This window comes from Mobula birostris, chromosome 6, assembly GCF_030028105.1.
Source record: "Mobula birostris isolate sMobBir1 chromosome 6, sMobBir1.hap1, whole genome shotgun sequence".
Taxonomy (NCBI): Eukaryota; Metazoa; Chordata; class Chondrichthyes; order Myliobatiformes; family Myliobatidae; genus Mobula; species Mobula birostris.
In genome coordinates this window covers 143,514,599-143,533,735 of record NC_092375.1, presented here as the reverse complement: position 1 = coordinate 143,533,735, position 19,137 = coordinate 143,514,599, and the positions used below count along the sequence as shown (strand labels likewise).

Here is a 19,137-nt window from a genome sequence, read left to right as displayed (position 1 = left end):
GATGAGCTTCTGATTCTATGTTTTACCAGAGAAGTCCTGGCGTTAAACAATCCTTTGTTTTCCGTAATGATGATGAAACACTCAGGAAAGTGATGTCGTGCTATGTTTGTTTAGGTGCGTAATAACTTTCACTATCCTTTCAGTTACTTTAAATGTACTTGAAATATTTTGATGTTCACGGAAACTTTATCATATGATTAAATTATTACCCAAGTACATTTTCATCAGCAGTCCCCATCCCTAATGAAAATATTGATTCATTCAGAGGGCTACTGGGAAGATGCTTATCTGCTAAGTATAGGGTACCGTTTAGCACAGAGACCAATGCTGGAAAGCATTGCACATAGTCGAACTGTGTGTCTTGTATGGTATTGAGTACATAGCATTGTCACCAAATAGTCTTTGATTAGCAGATTCATTGTGGAACAGAATATGCATGTACTTCTTAAGAAATATCATCCTGCAATAGAAACAAATCAAACATTATCACTTAATTCCATAATATTGCAATGTGAAATTAAGATCTTGCCAGCACTATTTTTGATTACTGTAGCACTGGAAATTTAAGGATGTGGAATATCTATAATATTTGTAAGCAAAAGGATTATGCACCCTCTCTATAGTTACTATAATTAAATTATCTTTTAAACATTGGCTTTTCTTCTTGCGAATTGCATGCTTGATTCCTAGGATATGGTAGATTAAGGACATCAAGGGAGGAGTGATTCTTGCATCTTGTCTCGCCCTAATTCACATAAATAAGCTTCACATTGTTAAATGGCAGAATTACTAAATTTGAATGTATCTTTGCCTATGTAGAATAATATCTCTCATATATTGGATTCATTTGCTTCAAGAATATATTCTCTCTCTTTGGTCAGTGAGTCTTTCTGTATTTACCTTATCCTCTACTTTCTGTAATACATAGAAGAAATCCTTTATTGCACAATGCAGCAATTTGTGCACATTCTTGTAGCTTAAGTCTCATTTGCAGGCTTCCTGGCCTTGCACCTTCTACTATTGATGGGACAGGTGTTTCAGGTGAACTACAAATTTAGACGTGGTATCTGTGAGGGCAAATTGTACTTGACACAGTGCAAACTTGGATGCAATGAAAAGACCCTAAGCTATAACTAAAGAAGTTATTAGTAATGAAAGGTGGGATGGGGGTAGTGGTAAAGAAAGTGTAAATGACGCTTGAAAGTACACTCAGTAGCCACTTTATTAGGTACAGGAAAGCACCTAATAAAGTGGCTAAAGAAATGGAACCAAGTGTGGTCTTCTGCCGCTGTAGCTAATTTACTTCAATATTCAGAGATGCACATCTGCACACTATTGTTTTTACACGTGGTTTTTTGTGTTACTGTCACCTTCCTGTCAGCATGAACCAGTTCTCCTATGGCATCTCTCATTAACAAGGCATTTTCTCCCACAGAACTTCCGTTCACTGGATGGTTTTCGTTTTTCGCACTATTCTCTGTCAACTTCAGAGACTGTTTCAGAGATATTCAAATTACCCCTTCTGGCACCAACAATCATTCCTGGATCAAAATCACTTTGATCACATTTTGTCCCCATACTAATGGTTGGCTCGAACAACAACTGAACCTCTGCCTGTATGCTTTTATGCATATAGTTGCCGCCACATGATTGGCTGATTAGATATTTGCATTGACAAGCAGGTGTAAGGGTGCACCTAATAAAGTGGCCACTGACCTTACTGACTAATGAAAATATTCAGAATTGTGGGGGTGTAATATTCCTTGTGCTTCCCTCATAAAAGGATTCAAAGACCATAAGACAATTAATAAAAGCAGAATTAGGCCAACCAGCATATTTGTTTTTAAGTGATTTGCTTAACCACTTGATCATGGCTGATTTAGTTCCCTTCTCACTCCATTCTCCTGCTTTGTCCTCATAATCTTTGATGCCATTACTAATCAAGAACCGATAAGTCTCTGCTTTAAATATACCCAATGACTCAGATTGCACAGCCATCTGCGGCAATAAATTCCACGGATTCAAGAATCAAGTACATTTATTTTCGAAGAATGGATAAATTAAATAACCTTGAGATCTGTTTGCTCACTGGTAGCCACAAAGCAAGAAACTCAAAAGAGCCCAATTTAAAGAAAAAAAAAGAGTAAAAATAAAAGACCAATCCTCTATGCACAAGAGAACAAAAAAATACAAGTCATGCAAACAACTGAAATGACCAACAGCATTCCAAACCAAAAATAAGTCCTCAGATACGAACCCTGGAACAGCCCGGAAGAGGTCCAAAATCTCGCTTCACCATATTAGTGGCCACACAGCACAGCAGCTGGGGCAGTCTTCATAGCCTCAATGCAATGGAGATGACCACCCTCTGGCTAAAAATTCTTCCTCATCTCATCTCTGTTGTAAAGAGATGTCCTTGTATTCTGAGGCTATGCCCTCTGGTCATAAGCTCTCCCACCTCAGTTTATTTATATCCTGCTGACTGTAGGTTTCGTGAACTAACATCAGAAAAATTGAGACAGCTCTTTGGCTCAAACAGTGATTGTTGGCCTACTGTGGAGGTTTTATTCTATGGAAGTAAGATACATACTTATAATCTAAAGTTGGTTTCTGCCTGGTAAGGAAATGGTAAAATTGTTGAATGTGCCCAGGGAGATCAGTAATAATTTTTCAGGTTTCTCTTCAAAAGGATACACCTGGCATTCATTCTACTTTAACAGCTTATGTAAAAACTAGTAGTGCTGATATCCCACAGGTGCTTCATCTGTCATTAGTACATAGTTAGTGCAGACTCAATGAGCTAAATGGATGGTTTCTATGCAGAAACTCTCTATGACTCTATGCCACTAAATTTACTTCAGTAAATTTTTCTGCATATCAGTGACTGTTAAGCACTGAATTTGTCTACATCTGATGTTGGCAATAAACACCTTCAGCTCAGAGTAATGAGCATATTGAAATTTGCTACCTGGCTCCATCAGAATTGCATAATTCAGTGCACTAAATTAGTGTCTGATTTGATCCCAAGCTGACAACTATGTTAGATCCTGGGTCCATGTGCACAGTTGATATAAAATCTATTGCAATAAACTACTTTTTCAATTTATATAAAGGATGTTTTCCATGGATAGCAATTAATACATATATAAGAGTTTAATATCTAACATTTTTTTGTATAGATTTTTGTGAAGTTGATCCAATCTGTGACAGTAGTCTTTACCGAGGGAGAAGGTCAGTGACACCTGCTAACGTGGACTTGGATATGGCATTCATCATAGACAGCTCAGCAACCATCAATCCAAATCAATTTATAGAGATTAAGAGGTACATTTCCTTTCTGACGGACCAGTTGGAGATTAGCAAAGAACCTGCAACATCCAACCATAAAGCCAGAGTTGCCTTAGTTCAGCATGCTTTGTACAATTCTCAAACAAATAGTAGCCTCAATCGTGTGAAAATGGAATTCTCGCTCACTGACTACCGCTCTAGCCAGGACATCAGAGAATACATCCTGAACAAGATGTCACAGCTTGAAGGAGGAACAGCTACAGCTCATGCTGTCGAATGGACTATAACAAATGTTTTTGAAAAAGCACCCCATCCAAGGCCATTAAAGCTTATTGTCCTACTGACCACAGGAGATATCACTAAAGCTGAAAAAGAACAGCTGAATGCAGTCATCACGGATGCCAAATGCAAAGGCTTCTTCATTGTTATATTCAACATCTTTAACAAACTTAATGAGCAGGATCTTATTAACCTGGCAAGCGAACCTCAAGATGTGTACTTCAAGCCCATTAGCAAAATCTCCGAGCTCCACAATGAAGGCTTACTGAGATTTGCACGGCAGCTTCCTGAGTACATCAGTGGTAAGTTGCAGCCACTCCCACACTTCCTCTGTTTGTGTAGAGAATCCTAATGACCCATAGACGCTCCTCACAAAACCAATTATTCATAATTCCCTGGCAATCAATTCACTACTCCACTCTGGCACTATTGATTTTGTAACTTATAGTAATTTTTTGGGTTGCACACAACTGCCAGAAAACAAAAGATTTTACAACATATGTCAGTGACAATAAACCTGATTCTGATTTGGAATAGATACTACTGAATATTATTCAGTACAGTACTGATGAATGGAAAATAAAAATACAACATTAACACAGGAACACAGTGTAGTAGCTACCAGAGCTACACACAAAATGCTGGAGGAACTTACAGGGTCAGGCAGCATCTGTGGAGGGAAATGGGTATTGCGGGCCTAGACCCTTCATCAGATGGAACTGCTGCCTCAGGGACCAGTCTTTAGTTTTGATCTCAGGAGGTGTCTGTGGTTAGACTTGCATGTTCTCCCTGAGATCCTGTGGGTTTCCTCTAGGTGCTTTGGTTTCCTCCCACATGTAAAAGATATGCTCTGTTAGGTTAATTAGCTGCTTAAAATTGTTCCTAGTGTATAGGTGTGTGGTAGAATCAGAGGCAGTTAACAAAGTGTAGAGAGATTTAAAATTAAGGATTAATTATGATTAATATAAATGAATGGTTGATAATTGACACAAACTTGGGCTGAAGGACCCATTTCTATGCAATACATCTCTATGACTCTCAATAACATTTGGTACCCTAAACTGTAATTCAATAGACAAACCAGGTTGTTTCTGGTATTGGGCTTTGAATGAAGTTGCATAAATTACAAATTGTACAAAATAATGCATTTTCCTTTCAGGTGTTTTGGAGTTCAGTGTAAATACCATTTTAGTATGACAATGCCATCTGATAGGATAGATAGATAAACAAATAGATAATTTATTGATCCCAGAGGAAATTAGAGTTAAGAGATACAACAAAATTGTATAGTATTGTAATTGATCACAGTTGTAGACTTTTTTTTTTAAGGGCAGTCCTTTAGAATGGTTAACACCCAGTATCATGCCAAATGAAAGATCCTCTGTTGCCTTTCGCTGATGAAGTGGAAAGGTTACCTAATGCCATTATCAACAGAGGCCGATACTAAATACCACAGCCGGAAGCTGTTACATGATTCTATCGGTTAAATGTGGTGCCTATCAGTCCATCCCAAATTTGATGCATTCCATGTGCTTTGCCTTATGTTAAAACAACTTCACTATTGACACTAAATGCAGCCTGATAAGTTTGTGAAAAAATTTCCCATTTCCAGATTTATTTATGATTTATTTTTCGTATGTCAAAATTTGGAGTAAGAAATATCCTTCCTGACTATTTATTTTGTCTTCAATATTTTGATGCATGTGATCCTGAAAACATCGATGTTTAAGTCCTTCATATTAACCCTAATAGTGTCAGTCTTCACTGCTTGTTGAATTTAGTTGATGTATCTGAAGTGACCAGGGACTGGTTGTAAACCCTACTTCCAAACCGGCAAGCGTATCTCATGTAGCACTGAACTTAAGAAAAAAAAGGTAAAATCTGAGTTTTATTAGAAAAAGTAGGTACATGATATTGTATCTCAGCCCAAGACATCACTGTTTATTCCTCTCCATAAATGCTGCCTTACCTGCTGAATTCTTCCAGCATTTTGTCTTTGTTAAAAGATACTGAATAAAATGAAGGATAATCAGGATTGAAATGACAAAGAAACGATGGAGATAACAAGATAAATGTACTTTTAACACAGCAACCTGTAACTTTCAAATTATTGTACTAGAGTTTATTTCAATACAATTTTGACAGTAAGGGTACAGTTTAAACTTAGAGGAATAGGAAATATTTTCTGTATATCTTTCAATGTAAGTGGGCATAGTTACTTGTCAGAAGCATTGTACTGATTCAGATATTTTTTTTAAATTCTCCATTTCTTCCACCCACCCCATCTGCACTTTCTGGCTATTTCTCCCAAAAATGCTGTCCTGTGTGAAATGTGGTTCTTCTTGGGTACTCATGGCTCTCTGTTTGTACCTTACGCAAGTAGTTAGCCAATGGATAAACCCAGGCGGTGCGCTAGTTAACTGTGAGAAACAATACTGTCTCCAGCTTTATTTTCACTCAGCATTTGGAGTTTTTTACAAGGATCCATCTGTGCTTCTTATGACTGGAAAATATTTTTTGAGCATTAAAGCCAGCTGAAGTGATTCTAAAACCATCCAGTTGAACTCAGATGAGATGGCTCAGATGAAAAATTGAATCATCAGTCTCTTTTTGTCACTTTAGTTCAGCACATGTTTGTATACAAAGTCATGGAAAAATTAGTGAGGTTGCTTTCTTAATGCCAATGCGAAAGTACCTGAAAAAAAAAATCTCTTTTCTTCTAGCTGAGAATGCATTTCACTTGAGCCCAGAGCTGCGAAAACAATGCAGATCATTCCAAAGTGACCAGCCAATGTTTATGAACGCCCATCAGCAAGTGTAAGTAGACACGATGCAGGAACTTTTTGCAGCTCGTATTTAGACCTATTCCAGCAAAACAACTGATCTTTTCCCCCTTCTTTTTGCGTGTCTCTAGCACAACCAATGTTCCTTTGGCCGCAGACAAACTTATGGGTGAGTTATTGCTGCTGTTACTTGGTGCTTGCTGACAGAGTCTGCTTCACTTCTCAGTAAGATTAAAGATCTGATTTCCGATGGACCTGCCCATCTCCTATCAGACACTTTGAAAGCCAAATGTCTCTCTTTGTTGTTCTGATCAAATTTCATTCCCTCAGTGTTCCTTTGGCCCTTCAATAAAACCACAAACAATTAAAAAAACACATTTTTATGTACTCCCTTAACTTTGGTTAATAGCTGTAGCTGATCTATGTTCATATGCAGCTAGATTTTGTAGATCATAGAAACATAGCAAACCTACAGCACAATACAGGCCCTTCGGCCCACAAAGTTGTGCCAAACATGTCCCTACCTTAGAAATTACTAGGGTTACCCATAGCCCCCGATTTTTCTAAGCTCCATGTACCTATCCAAAAGTCTCTTAAAAGACTCTATCGTATCCGCCTCCACCACCGTTGCCAGCAGCCCATTCCACGCACTCACCACTCTCCGCGTAAAAAACTTACCCCTGACATCTCCTCTGTACCTACTCCGAAGCACCTTAAACCTGTGCCCTCTTGTGGCAGCCATTTCAGCCCTGGGAAAAAGCCTCTGACTATCCACATGATCAATGCCTCTCATCATCTTATACACCTCTGTCAGGTCACCTCTCATCCTCCGTCGCTCCAAGGAAAAAAGGCTGAGTTCACTCAACCTGTTTTCATAAGGCATGCTCCCCAATCCAGGCAACATCCTTGTAAATCTCCTCTGCACCCTTTCTATAGCTTCCACATCCTTCCTGTAGTGAGGCGACCAGAACTGAGCACAGCACTCCAGGTGGGGTCTGACCAGGGTCCTTTTTGCATTTTTATTCTATACACAATAATTTGAATGGTAGCATTGTTTTTTTACTTGAAGCACAGATTGTTCTTGTTTCCTTCCTTCCGAAAGATAGTATGGCATTCATATTGGTTTAGGTTGGTTTTGGTGCTGGGCCCTCTGTTGGCTTGGTGTGGCTTAGCAACATGAAGCTCTTTGGTCACTGACTTCAAGCCAGCCCCAGATCAAAGTCATCAGGTTGCATCTGTGTGGAGAGAGAAGGAGAGTAAACATCTCAGGTGAATGGGGAGAAAATCCATTTCATCTCTTATTATTTTACTTCTCAGTTACATTTTAAGTAGCTAACACACATCATCTAGTAATGCCCAAGAAGTACTGTATCTCTACTTCTCCCTCCAACAAGGCATCCACTTGTCTCTTTTACTTTCACTTGGATGAAAAGTCATCAACCTAAGGCTTTAACTTTATTTTCCTGTCACCATACTTGCTGCCTGACTCAAATATTTTCTGTTACTTGTTTAATTCCACAAGCCAGTTGATCACTGCAAATGCAAAACTCCAATAGTAATGAAGGAACATTAATGAGAAATGCTGAAAATTTGCACAATCAACCACAACCCTTCTCATCCTCCATCATCCCCTCCCACAAGGCCACTACCCTTTCCCCGCACCTCTAGGAGCTAAAAATACCATGACCATGGTAAGAGAGTCCAGTTCAAAGACTAGGAATTGGTTTTCCCTCTATGTTTAGCAGTTCAATGACAGCGACGGAAATTATAGGTTTTAATAGCATCCTAAAGCCATGAGCAAACCTGCCTGTCTGCCTGGAGCCTAAGAATCATCTGGTTATGGTGAAGTGTGGAGACAGGGATTCACAGCTTACACCAGAATCACACAAGAATTTGTCAATGGATAAACTCCCATGTACATTGTGGATGTATTACTGAAGAAAACTGTGGCAAGTCTAGATTGTATTATTTCACAACACTGGGTTGATAAGAGAATGAGCCACACAAAGGTTATGGAAAAAGATTCCAAATTTACAGAGGTGTAAAGCTCTAATCTTAATCTAGTTTATTTTCTTAGTAGTATTCAGACCTCTGATTCAAAATGTTAAGACCATAAGGCCATCAGTCATACGGTGTCAGCACATCCTTTCTTAGATAAGGGGCCCAAAACTGCTCACAATACTCCAAGTGAGGCTTCACTAGTGCCTATAAAGTCTCAGTGCTACACCTTTGTTTTTATATTATAGTCCTCTTAAAATTAATGCTATCATTGCATTTGTCTTTCTTACCACCGACTCAAACTGAAAATTAATCTTTCGCAAATCCTGCATGAGGACTCCCAAATCCCTTTGCACCTTGTATTTCTGAATTTTCCTCTCATTTAGAAAATAGTCTACGTTTTTATTCCTTTTACCAAAGTGCATGACCATACAATTTCTGACACTGTATTCCATTTGCCACTTCTTTGTACATTCTCATAATCTGTCCAAGTCCTTCTGCAGTCTCCCTGCTTCCTCAACACTAACCACCCTTCTACTTATCTTTGTATCATCTGCGAACTTGGCCACAAAGCTATCAATTCCGTTATCCAAGTTATTGACATATAATGTAAAAAAGAAGCAATCCCAACACTGATCCCTGTAGAACACTACGAGTCACCGGCAGCCCGTCAGAAGAGGCTCCCTTTATTTCCACACTTTGCCTCCTGCCAATCAGTGTATGCTCTATCCATACTAGTATCTTTCCTGTTATAGCCTGGGCTCTTATCTTGCTAAGCAGCCACATTTGTGGCATCTTGTCAAAGGTCTTCCGAAAATCCAAGTACATGGTATCCACTGCTTCCCTTTTGTCTATCCTGCTTGCTATATTCTCAAAGAATTCCAACAGATTTTTCAGGCAAGATTTTCCCCTAAGGATACCATGCTGATTTTGGCTTGATATATTATTATAGCCAGTTTCTTCAACCACCTGTCTCAACACATCTAATTTTTTCCCCAATCCATCTCTCTGGTCTAAGCATGAGACTGACTGGATGGAAGTGATGGTGGATGAGCAGGTATGGAAATGGAGCATGGAAACAGAAGTTGAATTGTTTTAGAATGGAGCACTGCCAAATATTCAGTAATCTGCTTCGATTCATCTCTGGGTACAAAAGTTTTTCAAATAAGCATTTCCTGAGTTGGGTATAAGCTATGCAGAAAAATGGTCTTAAGAGTTTGAATCTCTTTTATGCTCAATATTTTTGTTTTTTTATTTCAGAGGGGCATTGGCATGTGAGGTTGGCTTCTGAATTTTCATCTGTCTCTGTTTTGCTGCAACAGGACTGAAATTATCTGCCTCCAGTGTTACAGAAGACAGTATCATCCTACACTTCTCTCAGACCGAAGCTCAGCGCATAGATAGTTATGAAGTTACTGTGGTCGATGTGAGCCAAGACATCCTTGTTCTGAAGCAGAATGTCAGTGATCCTGAAATTGTTGTAAAAGATTTGGAAAGTGGACAGCAGTACAAAGTAATTGTGTTAGGATTCGCCCAGTCCGAAGCAAAATCTATTTACGATGGTGTTTTTACAACAGGTAAGTTATAGCAAAATCCAAAAAAATGTGGATTTATTTTTCTTATGACTATTTTCATGTTAGTTTTGCTGTCATACAGAATGTCAACATGACTGGCAATGGAAGGAAGAAATTTTACGGTCATTACAGACTATATACAGCACTGAACAAGGTGCTTAGATAAATGCCCTTCAAATCATCCTTTGAGAAATAGTAATTCACTCTATGCACAACAGAATAAGGAGACACCATTTTAGCATACCATGGTTATGTCAAGTCAATTAATTTCAACCAACAATCTCAGCTACAAATATTCCCACTTCAGGGCTTATCATATTTACTTTTGAAATAGAATAATATAGCACATTACAGACCCTTCGGCCCACAATGTTGTGCCGACTCTCAAACCCTGCCTCCCAATAACCCCCCCACATTAAATTCCTCCATATACCTGTCTAGTAGTCTTTTAAACTTCACTAGTGTACCTGCCTCCACCACTGACTCAGGCAGTGCATTCCACGCACCAACCACTCTCTGAGTAAAAAACCTTCCTCTAATATCCCCCTTGAACTTCCCACCCCTTACCTTAAAGCCATGTCCTCTTGTATTGAGCAGGGGTGCCCTGGGGAAGAGGCGCTGGCTATCCACTCTATCTATTCCTCTTATTATCTTGTACACCTCTATCATGTCTCCTCTCATCCTCCTTCTCTCCAAAGAGTAAAGCCCTAGCTCCGTTAAACTCTGATCATAATGCATACTCTCTAAACCAGGCAACATCCTGGTAAATCTCTGTACCCTTTCCAATGCTTTCACATCCTTCCTATAGTGAGGTGACCAGAACTGGACACAGTACTCCAAGTGTGGCCTAACCAGAGTTTTATAGAGCTGCATCATTACATCGCGACTCTTAAACTTTATCCCTCGACTTATGAGAGCTAACACCCCATAAGCTTTCTTAACTACCCTATCCATCTGTGAGGCAACTTTCAGGGATCTGTGAACATGTACCCCCAGTTCCCTCTGCTCCTCCACACTACCAAGTATCCTGCCATTTACTTTGTACTCTGCCTTGGAGTTTGTCCTTCCAAAGTGTACCACCTCACACTTCTCCAGGTTGAACTCCATCTGCCACTTCTCAGCCCACTTCTGCATCCTATCAATGTCTCTCTGCAATCTTCGACAATCCCCTACACTATCTAAAACACCACCAACCTTTGTGTTGTCTGCAAACTTGCCAACCCACTATTTAAATTTGCTATTTAATCTGCTGTTCTCATCATTCTAGACATTGCACCACAGGTGCTTCATTTAAATGCTTTGTGTTGTTCTTAATTGTTCTGCCAAGTAGCAGAAAACCCCATGTAATATAGATGAACAACAATGCTAGATTGCCAGGATGCTCAATAGTGGTAGGGCTTGAATGCTATTACCTCTTATAAAAGGGTTTCCAATCTGGAGTCCAAAGACCACCTAGGTTAATGGTAAGGTTCCATTGGTAAGGCACCAAAAAAGGCTGGGAACCCCTTTCTTACAAAGTGAAACCAAGCACTGTAGGTGAAAGACAGCTTTGCTCCTAGATGAGCTCAAAGCCTTCTATGCTCACTTTGGCCAAGCAAAGCTCGAAGGAACCTCCACAAACTCCCATTGCCCCAATGAGATGAGAGCATCTTTCAGGAGATTGAACCCAAGAAAAGCAGTCAGCCCAATTGAGGTACCTGGCCGAGTACTATAGACTGTGCTAATCAACTGGCTGGAGTGTTCACGAGTATCTTCAACCTCTCGTTTTGTCAGTCCGCGGTACCCACCTGCTTCAAGCATGCTTCAGTTATATTAGTGTCTATGAAGAACATAGTAATTGCCTCAATGACTATCACCCAGTAGCACCTATATCCATGGTGATGAAGTGCATTGAGTGGTTGGTGATGAAACTACTCGACTCCAATTTGCCTACAATCACAACAGTCCACAGCAGATGCCATTTCTTTGGCTCTTCACTCAACCCTGGAACTTCTGGACAGTGAAGAGGTATACATCAGGATGTTCTTCATCGACTACATCTTGGCATTCAATACTATCATCCCCTCAAAACTAATCAATAAGCTTGAAGACCTGGGTCTCAATACCACCTTGTGCAACTGGATTTTCGATTTCCTCTCTTGCAGAATCCAGTCAGTTTTGATTGGCAACAACATCTCCTCTGCAATCTCCTTCAGCACGGGTGCACCACAAGGCTGGTGTAGCCCCTGCTCTACTCACTTTACATTTATGACTGTGAGGCTAAGTACAACTCCAATGCCATACTTAGGTTTACTCACAATACCACTGTTGTAAGCCGAATTAAATGTGGTAACAAATCAGTGGAGAGAGATTGAAAATCTGGCTAAGCAGTGACACATCCACAACCACTCACTCAGTGTCAACAAGAGCAAGGAGCTGATTACTGACTTCAGGAGGAGGAAACCAGAGGTCCATGAGCCGGTCCTCCTTGGAGGGTCAGGGGTGGAGAGGGTCAGCAACTTTAAATTCCTCAGTGTTATCATTTCAGAGAATCTTTCCTGAGTTCAACACACATGAAGAAAGTACAGCAGAACCTCTTCTTCTTTAGAAGTTTGTGAAGATTCTGCATGACATCTAAAACTTTGATAAACTTCTATAGATGTGTGGTGAAGAGTATATTGACTGGTTATATCATGGCCTGGTATGGAGTCACCAATGCCCTTGAGTGCAAATTTGTACAAAACTTGGTGGATACAGCACAGTCCATCATCAGTAAAGCCCTTCCCACCATTGAGCACTTCTATATGGAGCTGTATCCATCACAGAAGAGTCCACCGGCCAGGCCAGGCTCTCTTCTTACTGCTGCCATCAGGAAGAAGGTACAATAGCTCAGGTCCCACACCAACAGGTTCAGGAATAGTAATTACCCCTCAACTATCATGTTCTTGAACAAGAGAGGTTAACTTCACTCAACTTCACTTACCCCATTACTAAACTCTTCCCACAACCTATGCACTTATTCTTGCAAGCAGAACAAGTGCTATACCTGCCCCCACACCTCCTCTCTTACTACAATTCAGGGCCTCAAACAGTTCTAACAAGTGAGGTGATACTTCACCTGTGAGTCTGTTGGGGTCATATACCGTGTCCGGTGCTCCTGGTGTGGCCTCTTGTGTAATCGGTGTGACCCGACGTAGATTGGGAGGCCACTTCACCAAGCATCTATGCTCCATCTGCCAGAACAAGTGGGAAGTGGAATTAAAATGGCCACCCATTTTAATTCCACTTCCGATTCCCATTCTGATAGGTCCATCCATGGCCTCCTCCACTGTCGAGATAGAGCCACACTTAGGTTGGAAGAACAGCATCTTATATTCCGTTTGGGTAGCCTCCAATCTGAAGGCATGAACATCGATTTCTCAAACTTCCAGTAATGCCTTCCCCCTTCACAATTTCCCATCCCCTTGTCCCTCTCTCATGTTATCTCCTTACTCAGCCAACACCTCCCTCTGGTGCTCCTTCCCCCTCCCTTTTTTTCTTTCTTCCATGGCCTTCTGTCTCTTTCACCAGTCAACTTCCTAGCTCTTTGCTTCATCCCTCCCCCTCCAAGTTTCACCTATCACCTGGTGTTTCTCCCTCCCCTCCCCTCACCTTTTAAATCTACTCCTCAGTTTTTTTCTCAAGACCTGCCAAAGGGTTTCTGCATGTAACGTCGACTGTACTTTTTCCCATAGGTGCTGCCTGGCCTTCTGAGTTCCTCCAGCATTTTGTGTGTATTTCCCACAACCTACGCACTCACTTTGAAAGGCATTTCATCTCATGTTCTCAATATTTATTATTTGTTTATTTATTATTATTATTGTTGTGTTTGCACACTTTGTTTTATTTTGCTTATTGGTTGTTTGCCCATCTTGCTGGGTGTGGTCTTTCATTCCTTTTATTGTGTTTCTTGGATTTACTGTGTATGACTGCAAGAAAATGAATCTCATGTCTTTATATGGTGACATATATGTACTTTGAACTTTGAAGTTCCCATAATGTTGTCCCTGTAAAAATAATCCTGAAATGGTTTAAGGATTTGAGCAGTTTAGCCCATAGATACTGCTCACTGTGAAGTGGATTCAGAACAAACAACAATAAAAAGCCTTTAAGCTGAGCCATGCAAGACCTTTTCATTCAGTCGATAATGTTATCCACAACAACAGTCGTCCAGTAACGCTAGATACTGAGCTCAGCAAAGAGCTCAGAATCATGTTGTCATCAGTAAAGAATAATTAATAAGTTATTCTGTAATAAATTAAAATAATTAATTGCTGGATTTAAGATTACATTCCTTTAATAAATGCAGGATTTACTTTTATGATGAGATCTAATTCTTGGTGCAAAACTTCCATGTTTCTGTTCTAATTTCAGAAAAACCACTTGACAAAAGTTCCCAAGTCATTTTGGAGCCTCTGGAGGATCCTGAAATAGGTAACTATTCACAAGTGGTGCTTGAAGATTGTGCAATGTTTCAGTGAAAGAAAAAAAACTATTGTGAAAAGGCTAATTCATCTGATTTGTGTTAAAGTTGAGGAAAATATACATTTTCACATTACGAAGGATATAATTAGATGTCCACTGCAGTTTAGTGTGACGTATTTAAACATTAATGAATGATATATCAGGGCTATGCAGTACATTATATTTGTGGTAAGCTGCATAATACATTAGAAACAGATGTTTTAGAAATAGTGCGTGGATGCCTGTAGTGAGGAGGAGTCTGTATTTGGTGAATTGATGGGGAAGTAGGCAGTGGTAAATAAATGGCAGTAGATTTATCTGTAATATTTTCTTCTTGTCAACTTTTGTACCCTTTTACCCCAAAATTTATACCTTCCCACACACAGTTTCACTAGGTGATTCAAACTGAACAATTTCAATAATATGGGGCTACATTTATTCAGCTAGATGTGACACGTTTTATGCTCTATAATCGTGCTTTTAAATCTGGGAAATAAAACGGAAAGCAATGTTTGAGGGAGCATGCTCTGTGGAATTCAGCAAAAATACTCAATGTTTACAGATAAAAGCAAGAACCATCTGGTGAGACACCATGCCTGACTAGTGAGAGTAGGGCCAGATTCACCAGTCATATGTCAGCTTAGGTTAGCTCATGTTTTATCCTAATAAAACATTTTGGTTTCAGGTAAGATGGAGCATCCGAAGCTTGCATTGTGCAGGACTTTGCCAAGATAACTTGCTTAGGAAGAAATTAATATAAATAACAATGCATTTTAATTGCTTGTGTTTGACATTAATCCTCAAACAGATTAACAAAATCCTTGAGGTTATTATATTTACAGCGATGGTCAGGTTTGAAAAAACAACTTTTCATTTTCAGGCTTCGATTGGAGCAGGTTGCAATTTTGTTTGAGTAAACCATTACAAGGGAGGGAGGCCTGGCTCATATGATTAGTTCAGCTGTTTCTGGCATTCAGTGGTGCAAAGTCCCTTTCTTGTTGCTAAAACAATTTCAATATTCTAGTGAACCAATTTTTTGGCTTATGTAGATTTCACAAAGTTTCCATATGAATCTGTTTTGTGATCTGCCATGATAAATGGCAGTTTTGTTATGGGCAACTTGGAACCAGAATGCACAAGAAATACCATTCAATCAATCCCAGTCCATCTTTTGCTTCTTGCTTGCAGCAGCTTTCCACATGCTGTGAATGATCCATAGTGGTCCACAATGCATTGCATTCTTACTTTGTAACCGAGCTCGGATATGAGATCTTTTCTGGATGAGTTCAGCGTTAATGTAAAGTGCCCTCCCTGTTGTTCTTTCTTTTGCAGTAGGCTTCATGTGCCATCAATGCCACTAGAGTAATAAAGTAATCTTTTAAGTGTTGGTCTTTCGTGCATTACCCATACATATATGATCTTTCAACTTGTGGTGCGCACTTTTACCAAATAGTTTGTTTAACATTCCCATTTTGCACAAATTTAACAGATCGGTGCATGCTGGATTTTGACGCTGGATCACAGTGTTCTGAGTATAGTGCAAAATGGTTCTTTGACAGAAAAAACAACATCTGTGCTCAGTTTTGGTACGGCGGCTGCGATGGTAATGGTAATAGGTTTGACACAGAAGCCGAATGCAATGCAGAGTGCGTGAAATCAAGTAAGTGATATAGCGATGAGGGCTAATGTTGGATTGATACTCTCGCAGTCATTAGAGTGTAAAAATTAACTGGGGTGAAGATTAAATAAAAATGAACTTTTCATCATTTCTCCCACAGTACCAGAAGCAAGCATATCAGAACCCAAGCCTGAAGGTATCATGTCAGGTAAATATGCATAAACATATATAATACAGTATCTGGGTTACATGTCTGGACACGCCCCTCTGCTGATTGCTCCTGTGGCTCCTCCCACCGAACCCTGAATAAAGGCGATTGTGCCACTGCTCCTCCCTCAGTCCAGGACAGATACTCAGCATGGTTGAGGTCACATTTTACTGCTAATAAAAGCCTTTCAGTATTTACTCTACTTCCAGTCTTTTGGAGTAATTGATAGTGCATCAGTGCATTTTGTAAAACAGGAGATGATCAGGGATAGTCAGCTTTGTGTGAAGGAAATCCTCTCTCTCCAATTTGATGGAGTTTTCTTTGAGGTAGCCACATAAGAGATTGATGAAGGCAAGGCTAAAGACTGTAGGCATTTAACCTATATTTTGCATGATGGGCTGACCAGAATGTTAAAATGTATGGCATGCAACGTGAGCTGGCTAATTGGATCCAAAATTGACTAAAACTTCTGGCGGTCATGTACGCTCTACCCCATCATCAGTGGCCACCCTGGTGTTACTGTACCACCCCTCCACCACTTTTCCTTCAGCTTTTCTCCCTTATCCAGTTCTTGACAAAGAGTCCTATACTTGAAACATTAACTGTGTGTCTCGTCGCAAGATGTGACTTGACCTTATAAGCATTCCAAGCATTTTCTATTTTTAATTTAGACTTCAACATGTACGTTTTTGTTTGTTTTCATTAATGCTACCCCATTCATTTAATTTTTGCAGAAAATTATTTATATAAATTACTTAATAAATTTATAATTTCTAAAATCTTCCATCTACTAGTCTATGCACACACATTCAAAATTTTGTGAACTTTCCAAAGCTTCAGAGAAGATTCCAACTGACTTTTGCTTTTGCATCAAGGTCTAGTGGCCTATGAACACTTGATCTTATGGTCTAACATTTATCATGCTGTTAACCTCTATTTGGGCTAATTGTATTTCCAATTAAATGTTTGCCTAACTTTCTTGTAAATGCCCACCTCCTCCTAACTGAATAATTTGGAAGACAAAGTAAGGTTGTAACATGGTGTAGGATCTTCCTTTTTGGTTGGGATGATTGTCAAGTTGTCATGGAAATCTTGAAATGTGGTTGGCGATCACTATTATTACTAATCAACTGGCTACGTTGAAAGTTTCCATTGAAGGGAAAGGTTTTGATATAGACCTCAGCTACGGATCGCAGAAATTACAACCATGTGTGAGCAATGAAACCAATTCTCAATGGACAACGAAATTGTTTCCAAGAACGGAAATGGAGGGGGAGAGAAATTCCTATAACTGTTGTTTTGCAAAGTGGCTGGTTAAAATGAATCTACACTTTGCAGTTGCAAATATTAGACTAAGGTGCCTTCAAAACACTATATAATCTAGTCCGAACAAGCAGAAAGAAATGGTAACAGCAAAGAACTGCTTGTCAGTTGTGGTAGGGGGATGGACAGCAGAGATATATGGACAGTGAAGAGTGCAGGGTTGGACATTGACAGCTCAAGACTACAGAGATAGAGGCATGGTGCAATACTGCATCAGAACAAATGAGACCTTCAGTGTTCCAGCTCCAGTGCCCTTGACCTTTCTTGATGTCTGAGGTCACAGGTTTGGCGGGTACTGAAGAAACTTTGCGGAGTCATTGGTGTGCATTTCCTAGATGGTGCACACTAGGAATGAATGGTGAGGGTGGTGGATGGGCACAGTCAGGGATAGAGGGGCATGAGCAGTATGGTGCAAGGTACAGAAAGGATTAAAATAAACAGTGCCCCAATGAGGTAGCAAGAAGGGGAGAAGGAGATTGGGGGGAAAATGAACTTTTTTTCTCTACAGTAACCAAAATGCACACATAAATAAAGGTCAAATCAGGCAAGATAGTTTGTAGCGTTTTAAAAAGAGCAATAATATACTGTATCAATATACCTCATTTCTGAATCCTCATTTGTGAATTGTTTGTAGAAAAGGGCTGTGATATTAATTCTTTGAGAAACAATCTGCAAAGTTAATAATGCAGATTCACCTCTGGTGTTGGTTCAGCTTGAGGAACTTCATCCTTTGTGAGGCAGCTTTCACCGGCCCCGGCTGGAGAGGTTCAGTGAGCTCCAGGGTTGCTTTGTGCTGCACGTCAGCTCATGGACTAGGAAAGCTGAGAGCTCTGCTGCCTAGCACCATCGTGCTCATTTCTCATTCATCAGTTCAGCGGCAGCTGATGGTACAGAGTCTTGAAGGGACAAAATCAAAATTATCAGCAGACCAAATTCCAATTATTGAAGTTGTGTGTAAATTTTCAAAGGTAAAGTAGAAGCCAAGATAAAATTAGAATGTCTTGTTTCTTTCAGTCAACTCAGTTATTCTCCAGAAATTTTGATATCCCTTTTTTTCTCAATCTCAAACCCAATCTGGGATCAACATTGTTTTTTGAATCATTTTCATTTTTCTTCTATTTTCATTTTTATTAACGTCCTGCACTAGTCTATAGATTTCTATCAAGATCTGCAATCAAGATGACATTTAGTCTCCCAACTTTATTGAATGGGAGGGAATAGGTCCTCATGTCAAATTGAAAAATTGAATTGACTTTATTTCTTAAATCCTTCACATACATGAGGAGTAAAAATCTTTTCATTATGTCTCTGCCTACATGTGCAATGTGCAATTACAGCAATTTGTAATAATTTATAATAAATAGAACAGTCAATATAACATAGAATTATACTCAAGTCAGCGTGAGTTTAGCAGTCTGGTGGCCTGGTGGAAGAAGCTGTCCTGTTGGTCCCGGCTTTTATGCTGTGGTACTGTTTCTTGGATGGTAGCAGCTGGAATAGATTGTGATTGGGATGACTCGGGTCCCCAACGATCCTTTGGGCCCTTTTTACACACATTCTACTCTATGGAGGTTGGAATTCCCA

General features: G+C 39.7%; 1 protein-coding gene across 4 annotated transcripts in view; it reads left to right on the top strand.

The window, feature by feature from the left end:
• The window catches only part of LOC140199424 (collagen alpha-3(VI) chain-like), a 196,715-nt gene that overhangs the window by 165,853 nt on the left and 11,725 nt on the right, over nucleotides 1-19,137 (top strand). For 3 of the 4 annotated variants that reach the window (XM_072261494.1, XM_072261493.1, XM_072261496.1), the window contains 8 exons: nucleotides 30-114; nucleotides 3,180-3,869; nucleotides 6,291-6,384; nucleotides 6,482-6,519; nucleotides 9,671-9,925; nucleotides 14,315-14,374; nucleotides 15,894-16,064; nucleotides 16,183-16,230. In XM_072261494.1, coding sequence (XP_072117595.1) covers nucleotides 30-114; nucleotides 3,180-3,869; nucleotides 6,291-6,384; nucleotides 6,482-6,519; nucleotides 9,671-9,925; nucleotides 14,315-14,374; nucleotides 15,894-16,064; nucleotides 16,183-16,230 — 1,441 coding nt within the window. The remainder of the gene's footprint in view (nucleotides 1-29; nucleotides 115-3,179; nucleotides 3,870-6,290; nucleotides 6,385-6,481; nucleotides 6,520-9,670; nucleotides 9,926-14,314; nucleotides 14,375-15,893; nucleotides 16,065-16,182; nucleotides 16,231-19,137) is intronic. The other variant, XM_072261495.1, reaches the window with a different exon arrangement.